This window comes from Hoplias malabaricus, chromosome 2, assembly GCF_029633855.1.
Source record: "Hoplias malabaricus isolate fHopMal1 chromosome 2, fHopMal1.hap1, whole genome shotgun sequence".
Taxonomy (NCBI): Eukaryota; Metazoa; Chordata; class Actinopteri; order Characiformes; family Erythrinidae; genus Hoplias; species Hoplias malabaricus.
The window spans coordinates 82,966,303-82,983,685 of record NC_089801.1 but is presented as its reverse complement, the minus strand read 5'-3'; the positions used below and the strand labels follow the sequence as shown (position 1 = coordinate 82,983,685).

Sequence of the window (17,383 nt, the reverse complement as noted above, 5' to 3'; positions counted from 1 at the left end):
GCTGAGCTGTCAACTGATCACCACCTTGTGGTGAGTTGAATCAGATGGCGGGGGAGGATGCCAAACAGACCTGGCAGGCCCAAACGAGTACTGAGGGTTTGCTGGGAATGTTTGGCAGAGGAACCTGTCAGAAAGATCTTCAACTCGAACATCCGGCAGAGCTTCGACTGCATCCCGGGGGAGGCTGGTGACATTGAGTCCAAGTGGGCCATGTTCGGGACCTCCATTGTTGAGGCGGCTGAACGGAGCTGTAGCTGCAAGGTTGTCGGTGCCTGTCAGGGTGGCAATCCCCGCACCCGGTGGTGGACACCGCGGGTGAGGGGGGCTGTCAAGCTGAAGAAAGAGTCCTATCAAGCCTGGTTGGCTCAGGGGACTCCGGAGGCAGCCGACAGGTACAGAGGAGCCAAGCGGCTGGCGGCTTCCGCTGTCGCTGAGGGAAAAATTTGGGTGTGGGAGGAGTTCGATGAGAACATGGAAAACGACTTTCTGTCGGCTCCGAGAAGTTTCTGGCAAACCATCAGGCGAGTCAGGAGGGGAAAGCAGTTTTCCACCAACACTGTATATGGTGGGGGTGGGGAACTGTTGACCTCGACTGGGGACATCATTAGTCGGTGGAAGGAATACTTCGAGGATATTCTCAATCCCACCAGCATGTCTTCTGCAGAGTAAGCAGAGCTTGGGGACCCCGGGGGTGGGGTGGGGTGGGGGTCGTCTATCACTGGGGCTGAGGTGGCTGAGGTGGTAGGGAAACTCCTTGGCGGTAGGGCCCCAGGGGTGGATGAAGTTCGCCCTGGATTCCTCAAGGCTCTGGATGTTGTGGGGCTGTCCTGGCTGACACGTCTTTGCAACATCGCGTGGACATCGGGGTCAGTGCCTCTGGATTGGCAGACTGGGGTGGTGGTTCCCCTTTTTAAAAAGGGGGATCAGAGGGTGTGTTCCAACTATAGGGGGATCACACTCCTCAGCCTCCCCGGTAAGGTCTATGCGGGGGTACTGGAGAAGAGAGTCCGACTGGTAGTTGAACCTCGGATCCAGGAGGAACAATGCGGATTCCGCCCCGGTCGTGGAACACAGGACCAGCTCTTTACCCTCGCTAGGATCCTGGAGGGTGCATGAGAGTTTGCTCAACCAGTCTACATGTGTTTTGTGGATCTGGAGAAGGCATTCGACTGTGTCCTTTGGGGTATTCTGTGGGGGGTGCTCGGGGAGTATGGGGTACTGGGCTCTTTGCTACGAGCTATCCAGTCCCTGTACAAACAGAGCAGGAATCTGCTTCGTATGGCTGGCAGTAAGTCTGAATTGTTTCCAGTCGGAGTTGGACACAGTCAGGGCTGCCCGTTGTCACCGGTTCTGTTCATAATTTTTATGGACAGAATTTCTTGGCGTAGCCAAGTGGCGGAGGGTGTTCGGTTTGGTGGTCTCAGGATTCCAAGTCTGCTTTTTGCGGATGATGTGGTCTTGTTAGCTTCATCGAGCCGGGACCTCCAGCTCTTGCTGGACCAGTTTGCAGTCGAGTGTGAAGCGGTAGGGATGAGGATCAGCACCTCCAAGTCCGAGTTCATGGTACTCAGAAAAAGGGTGGAGTGCTCTCTTCAGGTTGGAAGTGAAATCCTGCCTCAAGTGGAGGAGTTTAAATACCTCAGGGTCTTGTTCACGAGTGAGGAAATGATGGAGCGTGAGATTGACAGGCGGATCGGTGCAACGTCAGCAGTAATGGATTGGATGAATGGATTTTCTCAAGTGCCTAAAACTCTGTACCCTACTGTGTATTTCAGCCTTTAAACAGCATTGTCCACCTAATATCTCGCTATAATTTCTCAAAAGTGAGCAACAAAAATAAACGGAATGAAATAAAAGCTGCCGGGTTAAATGCACATCAATAAAATATCTATTTCCACTAAGAACAGTTGTTTTCTTTTGCCAAGCACAATTCATGGGAGTGAACTATGCTAATGTTATGTTAATTGTAAATAAACATGCACAGCCTCCAAATTTGCTAACATTTGTTATGCACAAAGATACACACATTCTACTGAAATAGTTGGTGTTTATGCAGCACACAGGAAGCTGGCAGAACGTTTTTGGGAAGGTCCATTTTACTTGTAAATTACACATTGGTTTTACAAAGGACACAAGAATAAGGCCCAATGACTTAAAAATCAAACATTTTATTACAATGAGTATGTGTCACAAAGAAATGAGAAAAAAAGAAAAGATGAAAGGAAACATATGAAAATAATTCTTGAAAGTGTATGGATTGCAAAAATGGAACAAATCACATGCTGAAACACAGAATTCTTACATGATTATTCTATCTGACACAAACGCACAGAGGAGTCTGGACTGCAAAGAGCAAACCCAGCACAGAGGGGTTCAGTGAATGTGGTGGTGAATGTGTGTAAGTGTGTGAGTGTGTGTGTGTCAGTGGAGACACTGTAGAAGGACAGAATGCCGGCCGGACAGTCCACATACACTCCTACTCTGTTAGAGCTGGAGGAAGGAGAAGGGAGAGTAGTGAGCTTCTTATTGTGACAGACAGAGTAACTGTTGTTAAAGCAGATCAGACTCCAGGACTTTTTATTCGCTCCAAACTCGCATTCATCACTGTCTCCTTTTCTTCCGATTGATTTATACGCCACTGAAATATCCACGACGCCCCTCCCAATCCACTCAGTTTCCCAGTAACAGCATCCAGTCAGACTCTCTCTGCACAGAACCTGCTTCTCATCACTGAATCTCTCTGGATGATCAGGATACGACCGTTTCTCCTTCACACACTTCACCTTCCTGTTCCCCTCAGACAGAGAAAGGAGTGTGTTCACTGTGTTTGGGTCCAGTGTGAGTTTACAGGCATCTGCACACAAGATACACAACAAAAAAGAAGAGACAACACACAAAGAGAGATCTGAGAAATGATGAGGAAAAAAAAACTTTTAACAAAACAAAACAAGCTTAATAAAATTTTAATGATGTTAATAGTGATTATTTTACAGTTAATTAACTTACTGTGTTTATTAATCTATTGATGAATGCTATTTTTCCTCCACTGTGCAGTTAGAGACCATTTTATTGTTTACAAACAGAAATGACGTAGTTTGTGGGAGGAGCTTAATTGGTGGCAGAATGTCACAGTGATAATAGCGGTGTCAAGTGAAGGAAAATGGAAATGTGGCTAATTCAGATGCTTTCTCCTGTCATTTTATTAGCTTACGAGTAAAAGAGAGGTTGTCCTACACTAATGAGATAACTCTCAGTAACAGGGCGAGGTTTCTGGACCCGTACTCACTGTTGGGTGAGTGGGTCAAGGAACAAACTAAATGGCCAAAGATACAGTGGCCCGAGATCTTCACATCACTTGTGGAAAAACATGGAGTGTGTACAACAAAAACACTCAAGGCATGACATCTCTCTATGCCTACAATGTCCAGGACACTGAATACCCAGATTTGACGGATGCTTTTTGTGTTTTACAGACCGACGTACTGCCTTTGGTATTTACCATTATGTAACAGCTGAGAATGCCAACTTTGTGGGTGCTGCTTTCACTAATTTGCTGTTATTAAGTACATCATTGATGTTGCTGTGTGATAAACACTTGAGATAAACTTTGCCTGAAATGAAATGTGCCCCACAGAGGCGAGAGTATTGGATGCTTTCATCAGTCCAGTTTGTCCTTTTAAGAGCTTGTAACTATAAACATCTGATTTTGCCTCAAAGGGCGTCTTTGACCGTGTTATTCTATAAAAATGAAGGTAATTTGCTTTTCTGTTCTGATTCTGGCATCGAACAGCACAACACGACATGCTCCACTTGATCATGGTGTTTTACTGCCACCACAATGCGTACACAGCTGCCCGTGACGTAATAGTGACATACATTCCAAACTGGTCTATAGTGAACACAGTGCTCAGACTCCAGTGATCACTCTCTTTCTCCTCCACATCATCAGTGCCTCATTATCATCACAGCTCTCTCTATATATTATTTATATACTTATAAATCTTATATTATTTATTACAGTGTATTAATCTCCACAAACTCCACTACACTCTCACGATTAAGAGCAGCCTCCAGAGACAGAGCTGAACATGAATCAGAGAAATGACAGCTGTACTCTGATCTGATTCTCTTAAACATACAGGTGGAGTGAGGGTTTTTATTAAACCTTTCGTTGAATGGAGAACAATCAGAATGTCTCGGTTTATCCCTTGTTTTTTCAGTGAGGCAGTTCACAGAAGACTGACTGGGTGGTCTTGTTTCACAGTGTGTGGATTGGTGGACTCCAGATCCACACATTAATGTGAATATGCACTGAACAACTGACTATAAAGTGATTATAATATATTCCCATTAATGATGGCTAATAAATACTGGTAATTAATAATTCATGTGTGAACTTTACACTGAACACCGTGAACTTACATGGCTTTAGTTCGTCTCGGGTCATATGTGCAGGGTCCTTTCTGAAACGAGAAAACATACATCCAAATTTTTACCAAAACTTTAAAATCCCACTCAGGCTATGTTTTGGTTTGAGTTTCACTCTCCTCTTTCACAGGTGATGCATTTTCTCTGCGCGTTTCATGTATCTGTGATTTAGTAAAGGGTTTTGATAATTGTATTTTCACTACATTTCAGTGTAAAATATCCTTCTATTACATTATTAAAGAAATATGGGATGTCTCTGAATAGTTCAAACTGACCTTTTACCAAAGCACTTCAACAAATACAGGTATAATCAAGTGTAGGTCTTCAGCAGGTGCATTTGGTAAGAGGTGATTAGAGGTTCACAGTATGCCCATTGCTAGTGGCAGCAAGGCAATTAAATTTGTGTAATGGAGAGCAAATTATTGGTAAAATGGGGTGTTGCAGGAGATTAGCAAACGTAGACACTTAACTTAAGGCTCCGCACTGCACTGCAGTAACTTCACAGAGGTCAGATTTTTTCTTATACTCTGAAAGCCAGTGGATAGTCTATTTAATAAAACTAGCAGTTCTATAAAGAAATGAAGGAGCAGTCAGATGTAGCTGAAAAATCTAGTAAGTGGTTGTAGATAAACAAAAATGCTGAACTTGAGTGGGGAAGAGTAATGTGATTGTGTAATTGAAGGTGTAACATGGTGGGAGACATAGGCTGCAAATGTTGTTGTGGGTTTCAGGAATTTCTGCATCATATTTACAGTGTTTTAAACCCTAAACACTCATTTCTGCAGTTATATAAATTTCTGAACTTATTGCTCACACTGAGTATGTGGAGCATTTCTGTACTGTATCATTATTATTTTACATTTTAAGACATTCCTGTAAACAAAGCAATCCGTGTACACAGAGAAGTAAACTGTGAACTGCACTTAAAACCGTGTGACAATTTTAAAATCGTTTTTACAAACGCAGAGTCTGAAACACAGATGATAAATATGAAACGTTATGAGTCAGTGAATAATTCAAAGAAATCTCACCTCTCCTCCTTTTCACTTTGCATTTGCACTCGTTCACAGCGCTCCTCCTCTACTTCAAGTTTATAAAGTCGACAGCTAAGAGAGACAAAATAATCTATTGTTAAATAAATGATACCTTGTAAAAAACAATTAAAATTAAAATTGTAAAGTTAAATCCTTCTATTTAGGGCCCGAGCACAAGAGGGGTGTTTATTATTATTATAATGTTTATAAAATCAATATGTTACATAGATCATGGGCCTGATCATGGTTCAGGAGTTCCAGAGCACCCACACACGCAAATAATGATTGGGATAAAACTGGCCAAATATACACCACCCGCTCCGGATGACTGTCTGTGAGGAGTGTGGTGTGTTCTCCCTGTGTCAGCGTGGGTTTCCTCCGGGTGACTGTCTGTGAGGAATGTGGTGTGTTCTCCCTGTGTCAGCGTGGGTTTCCTCCGGGTGACTGTCTGTGAAGAGTGTGGTGTGTTCTCCCTGTGTCTGCGTGGGCTTCCTCCGGGTGACTGTCTGTGAAGAGTGTGGTGTGTTCTCCCTGTGTCTGCGTGGGTTTCCTCCGGGAGACTGTCTGTGAGGAGTGTGGTGTGTTCTCACTGTGTCTGCGTGGGTTTCCTCTGGGTGACTGTCTGTGAGGAGTGTGGTGTGTTCTACCTGTGTCTGCGTGGGTTTCCTCTGGGTGACTGTCTGTGAGGAGTGTGGTGTGTTCTCCCTGTGTCTGCGTGGGTTTCCTCCGGGTGACTGTCTGTGAAGAGTGTGGTGTGTTCTCCCTGTGTCTGCGTGGGTTTCCTCTGGGTGACTGTCTGTGAGGAGTGTGGTGTGTTCTACTTGTGTCTGCGTGGGTTTCCTCTGGGTGACTGTCTGTGAGGAGTGTGGTGTGTTCTACCTGTGTCTGCGTGGGTTTCCTCCGGGTGACTGTCTGTGAGGAGTGTGGTGTGTTCTACCTGTGTCTGAGTGGGTTTCCTCCAGGTGACTGTCTGTGAGGAGTGTGGTGTGTTCTCCCTGTGTCTGTGTGGGTTTCCTCCGGGTGACTGTCTGTGAGGAGTGTAGTGTGTTTTCCCTGTGTCTGCGTGGGTACCTCTGGGTGCTCCAGTTTCCTCCCAAGCTACAAAAACACATTGGTAGGTGGATTGTCGACACAAACGTGTGTGTGAGTGAATTTGTGAGTGTGTGTCGCCCTGTGCCCTGGGACAGTAATGTTAACTGAAGTAACTTTCTCTTAGTATTTGCTTAACAAAGGCAGCCTTCCTCTGTGTAAATTTCTGGCCATGTGTGATCTACTGCCTTTGTGTGTCTTGATTAAAATATAGTGCTGTCAGAATGCTGCGTGGCACTAAGGAATTGAACAGAAGAGAGTCATGCAGCCCCTAAGTGCATCAAGGTGTTCCATCTCTGTTTCAGTGTTTCATATGAGCAGGAAGTTTACTTGGAGTCCATGATTAAGTACAGAAAAAAAAATTTACCTTCAACAACTCAATTCACCTCATACATTTTTGAAATCAGAAATAGCAATAAAACAGTGATGATGGAAGTAATTCACTGAAATCCTCACCTGAATTCCTTCCAATTACCAGATGAACTGTTCAGTGCACGATGGAGCTCCTTCACTTCTGAATCAGGCAGATCATTGTAACTGAGGTCCAGTTCCTTCAAAAGGTTTTGATTTGAATTTAAAACTGATGCCAGATTGACACAGGATTTTCCAGTAAGTTTACACCCAGTGAGTCTGCAAAAGGAGGGTCAAACAGTTATATAATAGCCTACAAATAAAGACAGACAGGGATAGATAATTAGGCGTATGTTTACACCTGGTATTAACTTGCTTTATATATCCAAACCATATCTGACTTTGGTTTACACTTGTCAAACTAGTATTGGTCCTAAAACAAGAAATGCATTAAAAGAAATAATAAATGTCATAAAAATGCATTAAATATCAAATATTTTTAAAGCATTATGTTTAATTTCCTGATACATGTAAACAATCTGTTACAACACAAGATTTAAAAAGGAGTTATGAGTAAACTCACTGTCTTCCTTCAAATATCATTACTTTTTTTTTCATGGTTTGCCAAAACTTTATAATTCAAAAGTGAGTTCTTAGGATTTAACAGTTTTATCTGCATTTAATCTCTTCCCAAAAAAATCTAGGTATTTTGATATTGTACATTTAGAATATATTTTTATGTATGAAAGAGTTTCAGTTCCACGTTACAGTTTTGCTTTTTGGAATGCCAAATCTTTGAAGCACAATATCTCAAAACTGCTCAGAATGCAGAAAGAACCTGATAATCCCAAGGGGCCAAAGTGTACAGCTTTGGGTCCTGGTTGTGTTCCCCTTTTCATGTGATCTTCATGTCCTTCATTTCCCCCTTCCCTCATGCTTCTAGTTTCACATGTTTTGATTATTTCCCATGTGTATCTTGTCTTTGGTGTTTTTTGTTTTGTTTTGTTTTTTTTACAGCCCATGTTTGTGGTTCCTGTTTGTGCACCATATTTATTCTTTAACCCACTCTTCATGGTCCTGTTTTGGTCTCCAGGTCTCTGTGTTTGCTCTCTATGTTAGCCCCTGTATTTAGCTCTACTGCATCCATGCACCAAAAAGTCAGATTTATAAAACCCTGCATACACACCTGACATTTTTTGTAACATTTTCCCACTCAAGTATGTAATTCACAGAAATCTCACCCTAGTGTCTCCAGTTTACAGTGTTCACTCTTCAGTCCATCACAGAGCTTCTCCACTCCTGAATCCTCCAGGTCATTGCTACTGAGGTCCAGCTCCTTCAGAGAGTTTGTATCTGATTTTAAAACTGATGCCAGACTGACACAGGAATCTCCACTAAGTTTACACCTTGAAAGTCTGGAAAAGCAGAGTCAAAAATTTTAGTCAAACAGGTATGTAATAAAACTAGGGTTCTGTTTACACCTAGTATTAACTTGCTATATGTATCCAAATAGCATCTGGGCTCACTTTGAAAGGGTTCTGTTCATACTTGTCAGTAAAATGCGTCTCAGGCCTGACCAGATAAGATCCAGTTTTACTTTCCTGCATTAAAAGGCGTGTTCAACACTTCCCTGTTACATCAGTGGCAGAGGCTGCTTGTGTGGTAGTTAAGATCTTACGTGATACAGGTGCAGCCCAATACTTTCTTGTTTTGGGTGAGCACCACTGTTCTGAATCTATTGTGTTTGTGTGTGGGATTGATTTGTCAATCCCTGTAAGTGTACCATTGCATTATATCATTTATGTTCAGAGTTGGTCAGAGGAATGGTTGGTTGCTGTGAGAACTGAATTACATTTTGAAGGTGTGGATATTATTCTGGACAATGACTTTGCTGGTGGAAAAGTGTTCCCCATCCTGGCCGTATAGTGTCACCTGACTTAAGTGCAAATCTGATGCCTTCAATGTTGGAAATCTCAGCAAAATTTGGTAAATAAATTGCAATTATTTTCTCATTTGAATTGGGTGTGGCCAGTGGACTCAGGAACACCCCCTAAAACTTTTAAGGGAATTTGTCAGTGCTCACAAATTTTGGTAGGAATATTGTCCTCAATGATAAAGTAAATAAAGTATACGACAGGCATATTACTCATTGAGTAGTATTGGCTCCTACCTGGGTTTTGTCCATATCGGAATTTGTGCATTTTTCATGTTCTATATGAACTATCTGAACAGATGTCCAGAAATCCACAAAATTTTTAACTTGAATTTGTTCAAGGACAACCTTTGATCTGACACTGCAATTCATCACAGGTTTGTCCTGTGTGTTCCAGTGCACAAAGAAAGCCTGGCAAAGCTGGAAACCACAGGATGTTTGGAAAATTCATTAAATTTCAGGAAAACCTGAGATCTTTGGTCATTTGCCATGTGAAAATTGATCAGCTCCAAATTGTGACATATTAGCACACATTTTATACTATTGTTTAAAAATAACAGAAGTGAAAATTATGTGTTGTGTGTCTATTAGACAGAGTGATGGATTAGAGCTGAGCAGTTCTTAAGAAACTGGCACCTTTCAAAATATACAGTGCTAAACCAGTCAGTTTCCTAATGAGAAAACCAATGGTTTTGTGATTACTGATGATTAAGTAATAATCTGGTAGTTAAATGATAAGGATGAATACGTCATAACCACATTTAGAAGAATCACTCAGAAAATAATTAAACTCTCTTTAGGTTTGGGGGGTATTTTGGAGAGTTTATTCAGTTTTATCAGAATGAAAAGATGGGGCTGTATTCATCAGTTAAAGGGGATGTCACATCTGAGCACAGGTTATGCATTTATCTACTTTATTATTATTTGTTTACATCAATTTCTGGGAAAAGTATATTTTAAATATCTAGGAAACATGAACTTATGATAACTAAGCAGATGACTAGAACAGCAATATCTGTACTATATCTGATGCCTTAAAAATAGATGCAAAAGCAAAGTTGTAGAGCTAAACCATTGACCAAATATAGTATTAACTAAGAATGAAGTAATCACTCTTTTAAAATTACTAAAAGATTAAACATTAAACAAGCACAAATGAATGTATAACAACAATGCCAAACTATCCACCAAGAATACAGAGCTCTGGTCCCTCTACAGCCTCCATTTTATTAACCTTTTGCGGTTCAAATCGTGCTAGCCAATAAGATAAACATCATAATGACAGGCCTTAAATTACAAGTCAAACCACTTTGTCCTGATGGGGGCAGGACTATACAGTTAGATACTTAGTGGTAGTGAAATTAATATAAGTTATTAAATAGACTGAAATGCTCACATTTGTATCACTCTGTTATTCTGTGTGTAATCAGCTACACAACAATTCCAAACTTGGCATAGACACATGCTGTAATAGCAATGCTAACTCTTCCCAGAGGTGTCTTCAATGAGTTGAAAACATTTTAATGTTTTATTGAGATTCTTCAGACAGGTTCTTGAAGTAATTCAGAGAAATCTCACCTGAGTTTTTCCAGTTTACAGTGTGAACTCTGCAGTCCTTCACAGAGCTTCTCCACTCCTGAATCCTTCAGTTCATTGTTGCTGAGGTACAGCAGCTTTAGAGAGTTGTGTTCTAATTGTAAAACTGATGCTAATATGGTACAGGGACCAAGTTTACACCGAACCAGTCTGCAAAAGGGGAGTCAAAATATTTACTCCAATATCATTTTATCATATTAGATTACTTTCAAATAAAAAATAAAACTAAAATCAAAAACTAGGGTGTGTCTGCACTGTGTGAAGGTTTTGTGACTTTAAAGCTCCTGGCTTCCTAAATCTGGGTTTTTAGAGACTTGATGTAGAGAAATGAGTTTTGAATAAACAGACACAGTCTTAATAAAACGTGAAATCCCGTTAAAATCACTTGTGAAAACCTGAGTTGTTTAAAAACATATCATTTTATATATGACATTAAAAAATTAAGACATATTTTAAAGTTAGATAAAGACATTCATGAATCGCTGAAGATGAAGCTTTAACATTTTATCACTCATTGAACTAATTCTCACCCGAGTCGCTCCAGTTTACAGTGTTTACTCTTCAGCCCTTCACAGAGCTTCTCCACTCCTGAATCCTCCAGGATATTGTTGCTGAGGTCCAGTATTTTCAGGCAGTTTTCTGATTGTAGAACTGACCGCACAGTGGCACAGGATTCTTTATTGAGTTTACAGTGTCTAATTCTGTAAAGGCAGAATATATACAATGGATCTTTCAGACAAATCGTGTTACACACCAAAAAATATTAATTCAGTTTTATAAAATTCTGAAAGGTAATATAATAGACTGAGTAACACTGACATTAATGCCTCCAATCGCTTCAGTCCACTAGAGAGGATGCACAGTCTTGAACCCCGCAGGTCATCGTCACTAATTTCCAGTTCTTTCAGAGAGGAGTTTTTTGACATTAAAGCTTTTTTTAATGTTTTCAGTAACTGATCAGTAAGGTTGCAGTCATAGAATCTACAAGTGGAAGAAAAGAGAGTGAGTGTCTATTATAAATGATCTTTTATGGTTGATGTGATTAAGATTTAGTCATGAACTGCTCTGAGTTATTTAGTTCCTGTAATACACAGTCCAGCACTTTCTCCCACCTGCATGTTCATAAAAACCATCACAACTTCACACTGTAGAATTTCTAATATGAATCTAATATTCCTTTATTGTCTGTAATCCTTATCCAGTTCAGGGTGGCGGTTGGTCTGGAACCTACGTGGAATCACTGGGTGCAAGACAGGGACACACCCTGGAGGGGGCACCTGTTCTTCACAGGGCAATACACACTCACACATTCACTCACACACTCACACCTACGGACACTTTTGAGTCACCAATCCACCTACCAACGTGTGTTTTTGGACTGTGGGTGGAAACCAGAGCACCCAGAGGAAACCCACGCAGACAGAGAGAACACACCACACTCCTCACAGACAGTCACCCGGAGGAAACCCACGCAGACACAGAGAGAACACGCCACACTCCTCACAGACAGTCACCCGGAGGAAACCCACGCAGACACAGGGAGAACACACCACACTCCTCACAGACAGTCGCCCGGAGCAGGACTCGAACCCACAACTTCCAGGACCCTGCAGTTGTGACAGAGACACTACCTGCTGCACCAACGTACTGCCCTGAATCTAATATGTTTATCATTAATAATTCATACCCAAATGTTTATAGATTAACCACTCACCGAGCCTTTGTGAAATATGGGATGGCTGGGATGATGTCCATATAACCCTCCTCTGTTTTGCTGTATTCCCTCAAATCCAACTCATCCTTCTCATCTGAGTTGATAAGGCTTTTGGCTACAGCTGAGTATTGTACACCAGTGAACATTTCCCTTATTTTCTTTCCTGAGAATAATAAAGATGATTTATTAAAGATGAGAGAAGTGAATATAGCAGTTACTGCTATTATTAAAATGACACCCATGAATCTAAATATCTATAATTCCTTATGTTTATATTAATGGATTTATATTAAGAAAAAGGACAAAAGGAAATTAACCATTAGCCAATTTCTGATTTGAAAACAGAAAAGGGAAATAAATCAGAAAAATACTCCAGGGCTGTGGTCAAGGAAAAACAATCCACGTTCACTTTGGATATTTTCTGTTGCTTTGGTCAGTTTCCTTTTGGATGGGGCAGAATTATGTGGTTAGATGTGCGGTCTTGTGGTTTTAAGGCAACAGTACATGAACAAACTGAGGGCACATACTGACATCAAGATTATGTCGAGCATAAGTTCTAAATGTTAATTTAGATTAATTTTTAACTAATTGACCAGACTTCTTTGTAACAAATGAAATGAACAAAAGCAATAGGGTTCTACGTTGCATTTTTTGTTGATAACTTGCAGTGATTTCATGACTCTACTGTAATTTAAATTCTTTTTACTGGACAACACTGTCACGAACTCTACTTTGGATAGATGTTACCAAAAATGCATACATTTGACATTCAAGAAAAATACATAAAGGCTTCCAGTGAATTGTAAAATACAGTGGATGTCATCTATTGTTCGCTGGTAGAAGTAACACATGGAAAATACTGCTGTTTCTGTAATTCCATTAAGTGTTAGTATTTTGACAGGTGTTGTGCTATGACTGACTGTTCCTCTTAGTGCTAGTGTTTTGAAAGAATCATCATATATTGAAGAGCATTTGCTGTGTTTTTGTTAGTGTATTTAGAGAAAGTTTTGTTTTAATTTTGAAATGTAGAGCTGGACAAACAGATTTAATGAACAAAATGTGGTCTTAGTTAAAAATGAACTATTTGGCGACTTGGGTGATGTTGTGTTTCCGGGTTAAGTGTTTAGAAGTAGTGTCTTAGGTGTTGGTAAACGTATTTGTAATTTTGCTAGCATAGACCACACCTGGAGACGTGATGGTTAAAGGGTGAACTCAGGAGGACTTAGGCTGAAGTTCTGGCTGGACTGGATGTGTGTGCTAAATGCAGTGCCCCCACATCCAGGGCTTGAGTGGTCAAAGAGAGGGGAAGAGACTGGGAGGAGTTGGGTGCAATGTTGTTCAACAAGAGCATGAAGTGAGAATTCAGAAAATCTAAGGTAATAATTTGACAAATGTTTTTATTAAAACTTACTGTTCACATAAGCTACAAATACAATTAATCCAGCACAAAGGGGAGTGCAGATCAGGGCAATTTTCCAAGCAGCAAAAACATCTGAAAATGAGAAAATGCAAGACAAAAAAAACCCCAAAGTGTATAGATTAGTCAATATATAAATAAAAATTCCCATAGCTGTTTCCTTCTAGATTTTACAGTAAAAGAAAGTGAATTATGTACAGGTATACACTGTCAGGATCGCAGGGCGGACTGACGGAGGCGGACACACTTGCTATAACAGTGACTTTATTTAAACAAAAGAAGACTAACATAACAGACAAAATACTTAAAGAAAGACTGAGACAGACTTGGACAGGATAACCTGGACTTAGAGAGGGAACTGGACAGACAAATCTAGACAGAGAGAACTAAACAGACAAAGAAAGGTAAACAGACTAACCTGAACAAGTACACAAAGCACAAGGAAGAAACAAACATACCAGACTGACAAACAAAGGGAGGAGCAGCAAATCAAGGAACCATCAAGACAGACTGACTAGAGAGAGTGACACAAATGTCCAACAACCAGGAAATGACACAAAGGAACTTAAATATACAACACAGACAAGGGACACCTGGAACAGACAACGAGGAGGCAGGATTACAAATGAGACACAACGAGAGGGAGGAACTAAGGAGGGACAAGGGCGGTGACAACAACAACAAATAGCCATGTGCTATGTGAGCACATGATGGAAACAGACAAGACAGGGCCAGGGCGTGACATACACACAAAATAATTTAGTAAAAAAACTGGTGATGGTACTTACATATGACTTTAAGGTAAAGAGTTGCACTCTGAGGCCCAGAGCTTGACACAACTAAACAAGTGTAAAATCCTTCATCAAAAAACTGGGCGGCTGAGAGTTTCAGAGAGACGTTGCCATTCTTCAGCTCTTCTTTAAATAAGGCTGTCCTCCCTCTGTAACACTCAGCCTGCTTATCCTTTCTGTCTGCACGATGTTCGTAGAGATGCACCGTCATTTCTTTTTTAAGCCATGACACTTCCATATCCTCAGCACTGGTGGTGTTTTGGAGAGAACAGGGCAGAACCACGTCTTCATCAACGTGTGCAACAACAGTATCTTCTGAAACAACCACCTTCAAACTCTCTGCAACTAAAACAACAACCACCACAACATATAGTTAACTGCAAAAAAATGACCTCATCTGTAACATGAACAAATGCCAAAACATGACAGTTATTTATCTGTTCATTTATTTGTTTGTTTGTGTGTGAACCAGTTTCATGCAGCATTCTTAGACACCTAAACACACTCTGAGTAGTTTGTTAAGTGATCACATACCTGAGAGAGTCTTTATGAAGCCAGAGAGAATCAGCAGAGTCACACTGGAGAACATCCTCCCTGAATAAAAGGATGAGTTTAGTAGCACCACCCTTTTATATTGTTTTCCTAGAGGCATCACTGGCATGAAATAGTTGGCCATGGGTGTGATTCCCAAAAGCATAGTTGCTAACTACATTTCTCAAAACCTTAGTTCCACAGAATGAGTGTAGGTCGAAACAACAGATATACAGCTGTGGTTAGAAGCTTAGTTCCTGGTGACTACATCATGTCATATATATGTGCTGTGAACATGTGTGTATGCATAAATTAACTGTTATTATTAATAATATACACATTTTTTAAGCAATGACTCGTTTATAAACAAGTCTTAATACACAGTCATCATTTAACACTCGGTTTTAAACACCACAACTTGATTTTTAGGTTTTTAAACTTGATGTTTTTGAGCTGTGAGTGACCATTACATTGTGCAAGCTTAGAGATAAGTTGTGATATAAGGAAAAGGAGAGAAATATTAAAGGATTTGCAGTTTTCTTTCACACAAACCTGTGTTATGGACTTGTTTTCCAACAATACTCATTGTTTCCCACTTAAAACAACAATGACATTACTTTAAATGTACATGTTGGGGATATAATAATTAAACTGTGGTGGTTCAAGATGGATTTAAATGTTATTTTATGTTATGTTTCAAGGGATCAGCAGAGAATAAATTCAATAGTTTGTGTAAAGTTATTCATGAATATGGAATGGAAAGGTATGGTAGGTTGCAGAAAAAGGAAAGGGGACAAGATGTAGTGAAGTCAAGACAGCAAGTAGAAATAGATAAACTAAAACAGGAGTTAAGGGCTCCTAGAAAGCAGTGGAGGCGAGTAGGGGAAGAGGAAAGAGGGAATTAAGGCACTACAGAAACAGCTTAAGGGAAGGTTGGCAATGTTGAGAAGAGTAGAGAACTTGAGGAAAATCTTTAGGAATACTTTTAATTTTCTGAAGACCTTGTTTGGTAAGGAAGAATCAGATTCACCAGCGTGAACACAGGGAGACTTCCTTTACGACAAAATGGAGCAGGATAACGGTCCCGAATCATAAAGCAGCCAACAGCACTGACTAAATGTAACACAGAGAGAATCTGTTTATAGATGCAGCGTTCAACCACATCCTGTTTCTTTCAGTTGAGTCCAAAGACCTCGTCACTGAAAGAAAACTTAAAAACAAAAACAACTCCCAGCTCCAAGTTCAGTTTAGTCTCTAGATCATCACCAGCGTTTCATCCATCTGCTGTACGTTCAGGTTTTAAAGGGTTAATCTACAGCTTCAGCAGCGTATCCCCCAAAACACAGCGGTTTAACACCATGCAGATGTTCATCATTTCCACCCTGGCGTTGCTGAGAGGTGTGGTCTGGAAGAAGTGCTAAACCTCAGCCGATAAAATAGAGCAGGGAACACGCTCATGTTTCAGAGTTTTAAAGCTGTTAGTATCATACACATTTTAAATAACTTATTAATGTTGTTCCACTCACCGAATTAAAGCCTCAACGCTGTAACGCAAACCTCCTCTTTCCGCGGTCAGAGTTACTTTCAGTTTCCGATCCCCCTCAACATTCCATCTCGTGTCCCACCCAAGCGCGAGCAACCACAGCGCGGTGAACCAAGGGGCGGTGCGAGGAGGCGGAGACACTGTCAGTCATGGTTGCAACAGCCAATCAGATTACAGATGAACAGTCAAAATGGTGAGTACAAATGGCGTTCAAGGCAAGTGTTGAGATCAGATGAGATGCAATGCTGTCAAATTGTGAAAGTTTGAAAGCCCTTTCTGACGAGTAAACTGATGTACAACGTATATCTGCACAGCTTTTCTTTAAAGACAAGGTTATTCGACTTTATGAAGCCCAAACATCACAGAGTCGGTTGGTTGTTGTGTTGTTTTCCTCTGATTAAAATTTATAGTCGAATTGTTACCAGAAACCCCCAATGCACTTTTGAAATACACGTCATCAAATACTCAGCATATCGTCATATATTTTATTGTATGAATGTAATTAACAGCACTGCAGTATCATAAAAAATATAATATTTCTGTACATATATTACTGGATATAACAGTATTTATAGACCAATGAAAACACAAAACTGTACCAGAAATTTTCACTGGAATTTAAAGCAGATATTTATCAAATTGTTTTTATGTACAGTGCAGATTCCTAAAACCGACTGTTTTTAAAAGCTTTAAAAGTGTCAGTCAGTTACCAGAGGTTTCCACTTAAATAACATTTCTCAAGTAAATCCAACATAAATCCCCTGAGAATTTACCACAGCCTGTGAAGGACTGGCACCCCATCCAGGCTGTGCCCGCCTCGTGCCCACTGATTCCAGGTAGGCTCCTTGTGACCGTGAACTGAATAAGGTTGTGTGTTCTCCCTGTGTATGTGTGGGTTTCCTCCGGGTGCCTCGGTTTCCTCCCATGCTCCAAAAACATATGTTGGTAGGTGGATT

At 40.6% G+C, this 17,383-nt stretch overlaps 2 protein-coding genes across 2 annotated transcripts in view; both read right to left on the bottom strand.

Moving 5' to 3' along the window:
• Window positions 1-16,546, bottom strand: part of LOC136687421 (myelin-oligodendrocyte glycoprotein-like) — a 206,814-nt gene extending 190,268 nt beyond the window's left edge. Inside the window, exon 1 of the mRNA XM_066661826.1 lies at window positions 16,411-16,546. The gene's annotated coding sequence lies outside the window, so the exon portion shown is untranslated. The remainder of the gene's footprint in view (window positions 1-16,410) is intronic.
• Window positions 2,193-14,942, bottom strand: LOC136687673 (uncharacterized). Its single transcript, XM_066662193.1, has 12 exons — window positions 14,888-14,942; window positions 14,351-14,698; window positions 13,557-13,637; window positions 12,146-12,308; window positions 11,251-11,412; window positions 10,962-11,132; window positions 10,414-10,581; window positions 8,144-8,317; window positions 7,008-7,181; window positions 5,460-5,534; window positions 4,423-4,463; window positions 2,193-2,854 (listed from the first exon to the last, which is right to left on the bottom strand). The coding sequence occupies exons 1-12, from the start codon at window positions 14,940-14,942 to the stop codon at window positions 2,307-2,309; spliced, it is 2,160 nt and encodes a 719-aa protein (XP_066518290.1). The 3' UTR covers window positions 2,193-2,306.
• Window positions 16,547-17,383: the final 837 nt, after the last annotated feature.

What these genes read in the sequence shown, in the direction of transcription:
- LOC136687673 (XM_066662193.1), bottom strand. Translation starts at nt 14,942, where the DNA reads ATGTTCTCCAGTGTGACTCTGCTGATTCTCTCTGGCTTCATAAAGACT. An exon ending in AAGCGATTGGAGGCATTAAT is followed by an intron (nt 11,133 to 11,250) that starts GTCAGTGTTACT and finishes CTGCCTTTACAG; the next exon opens with AATTAGACACTGTAAACTCA. An exon ending in CAAAGTGAAAAGGAGGAGAG is followed by an intron (nt 4,464 to 5,459) that starts GTGAGATTTCTT and finishes TTCTCGTTTCAG; the next exon opens with AAAGGACCCTGCACATATGA.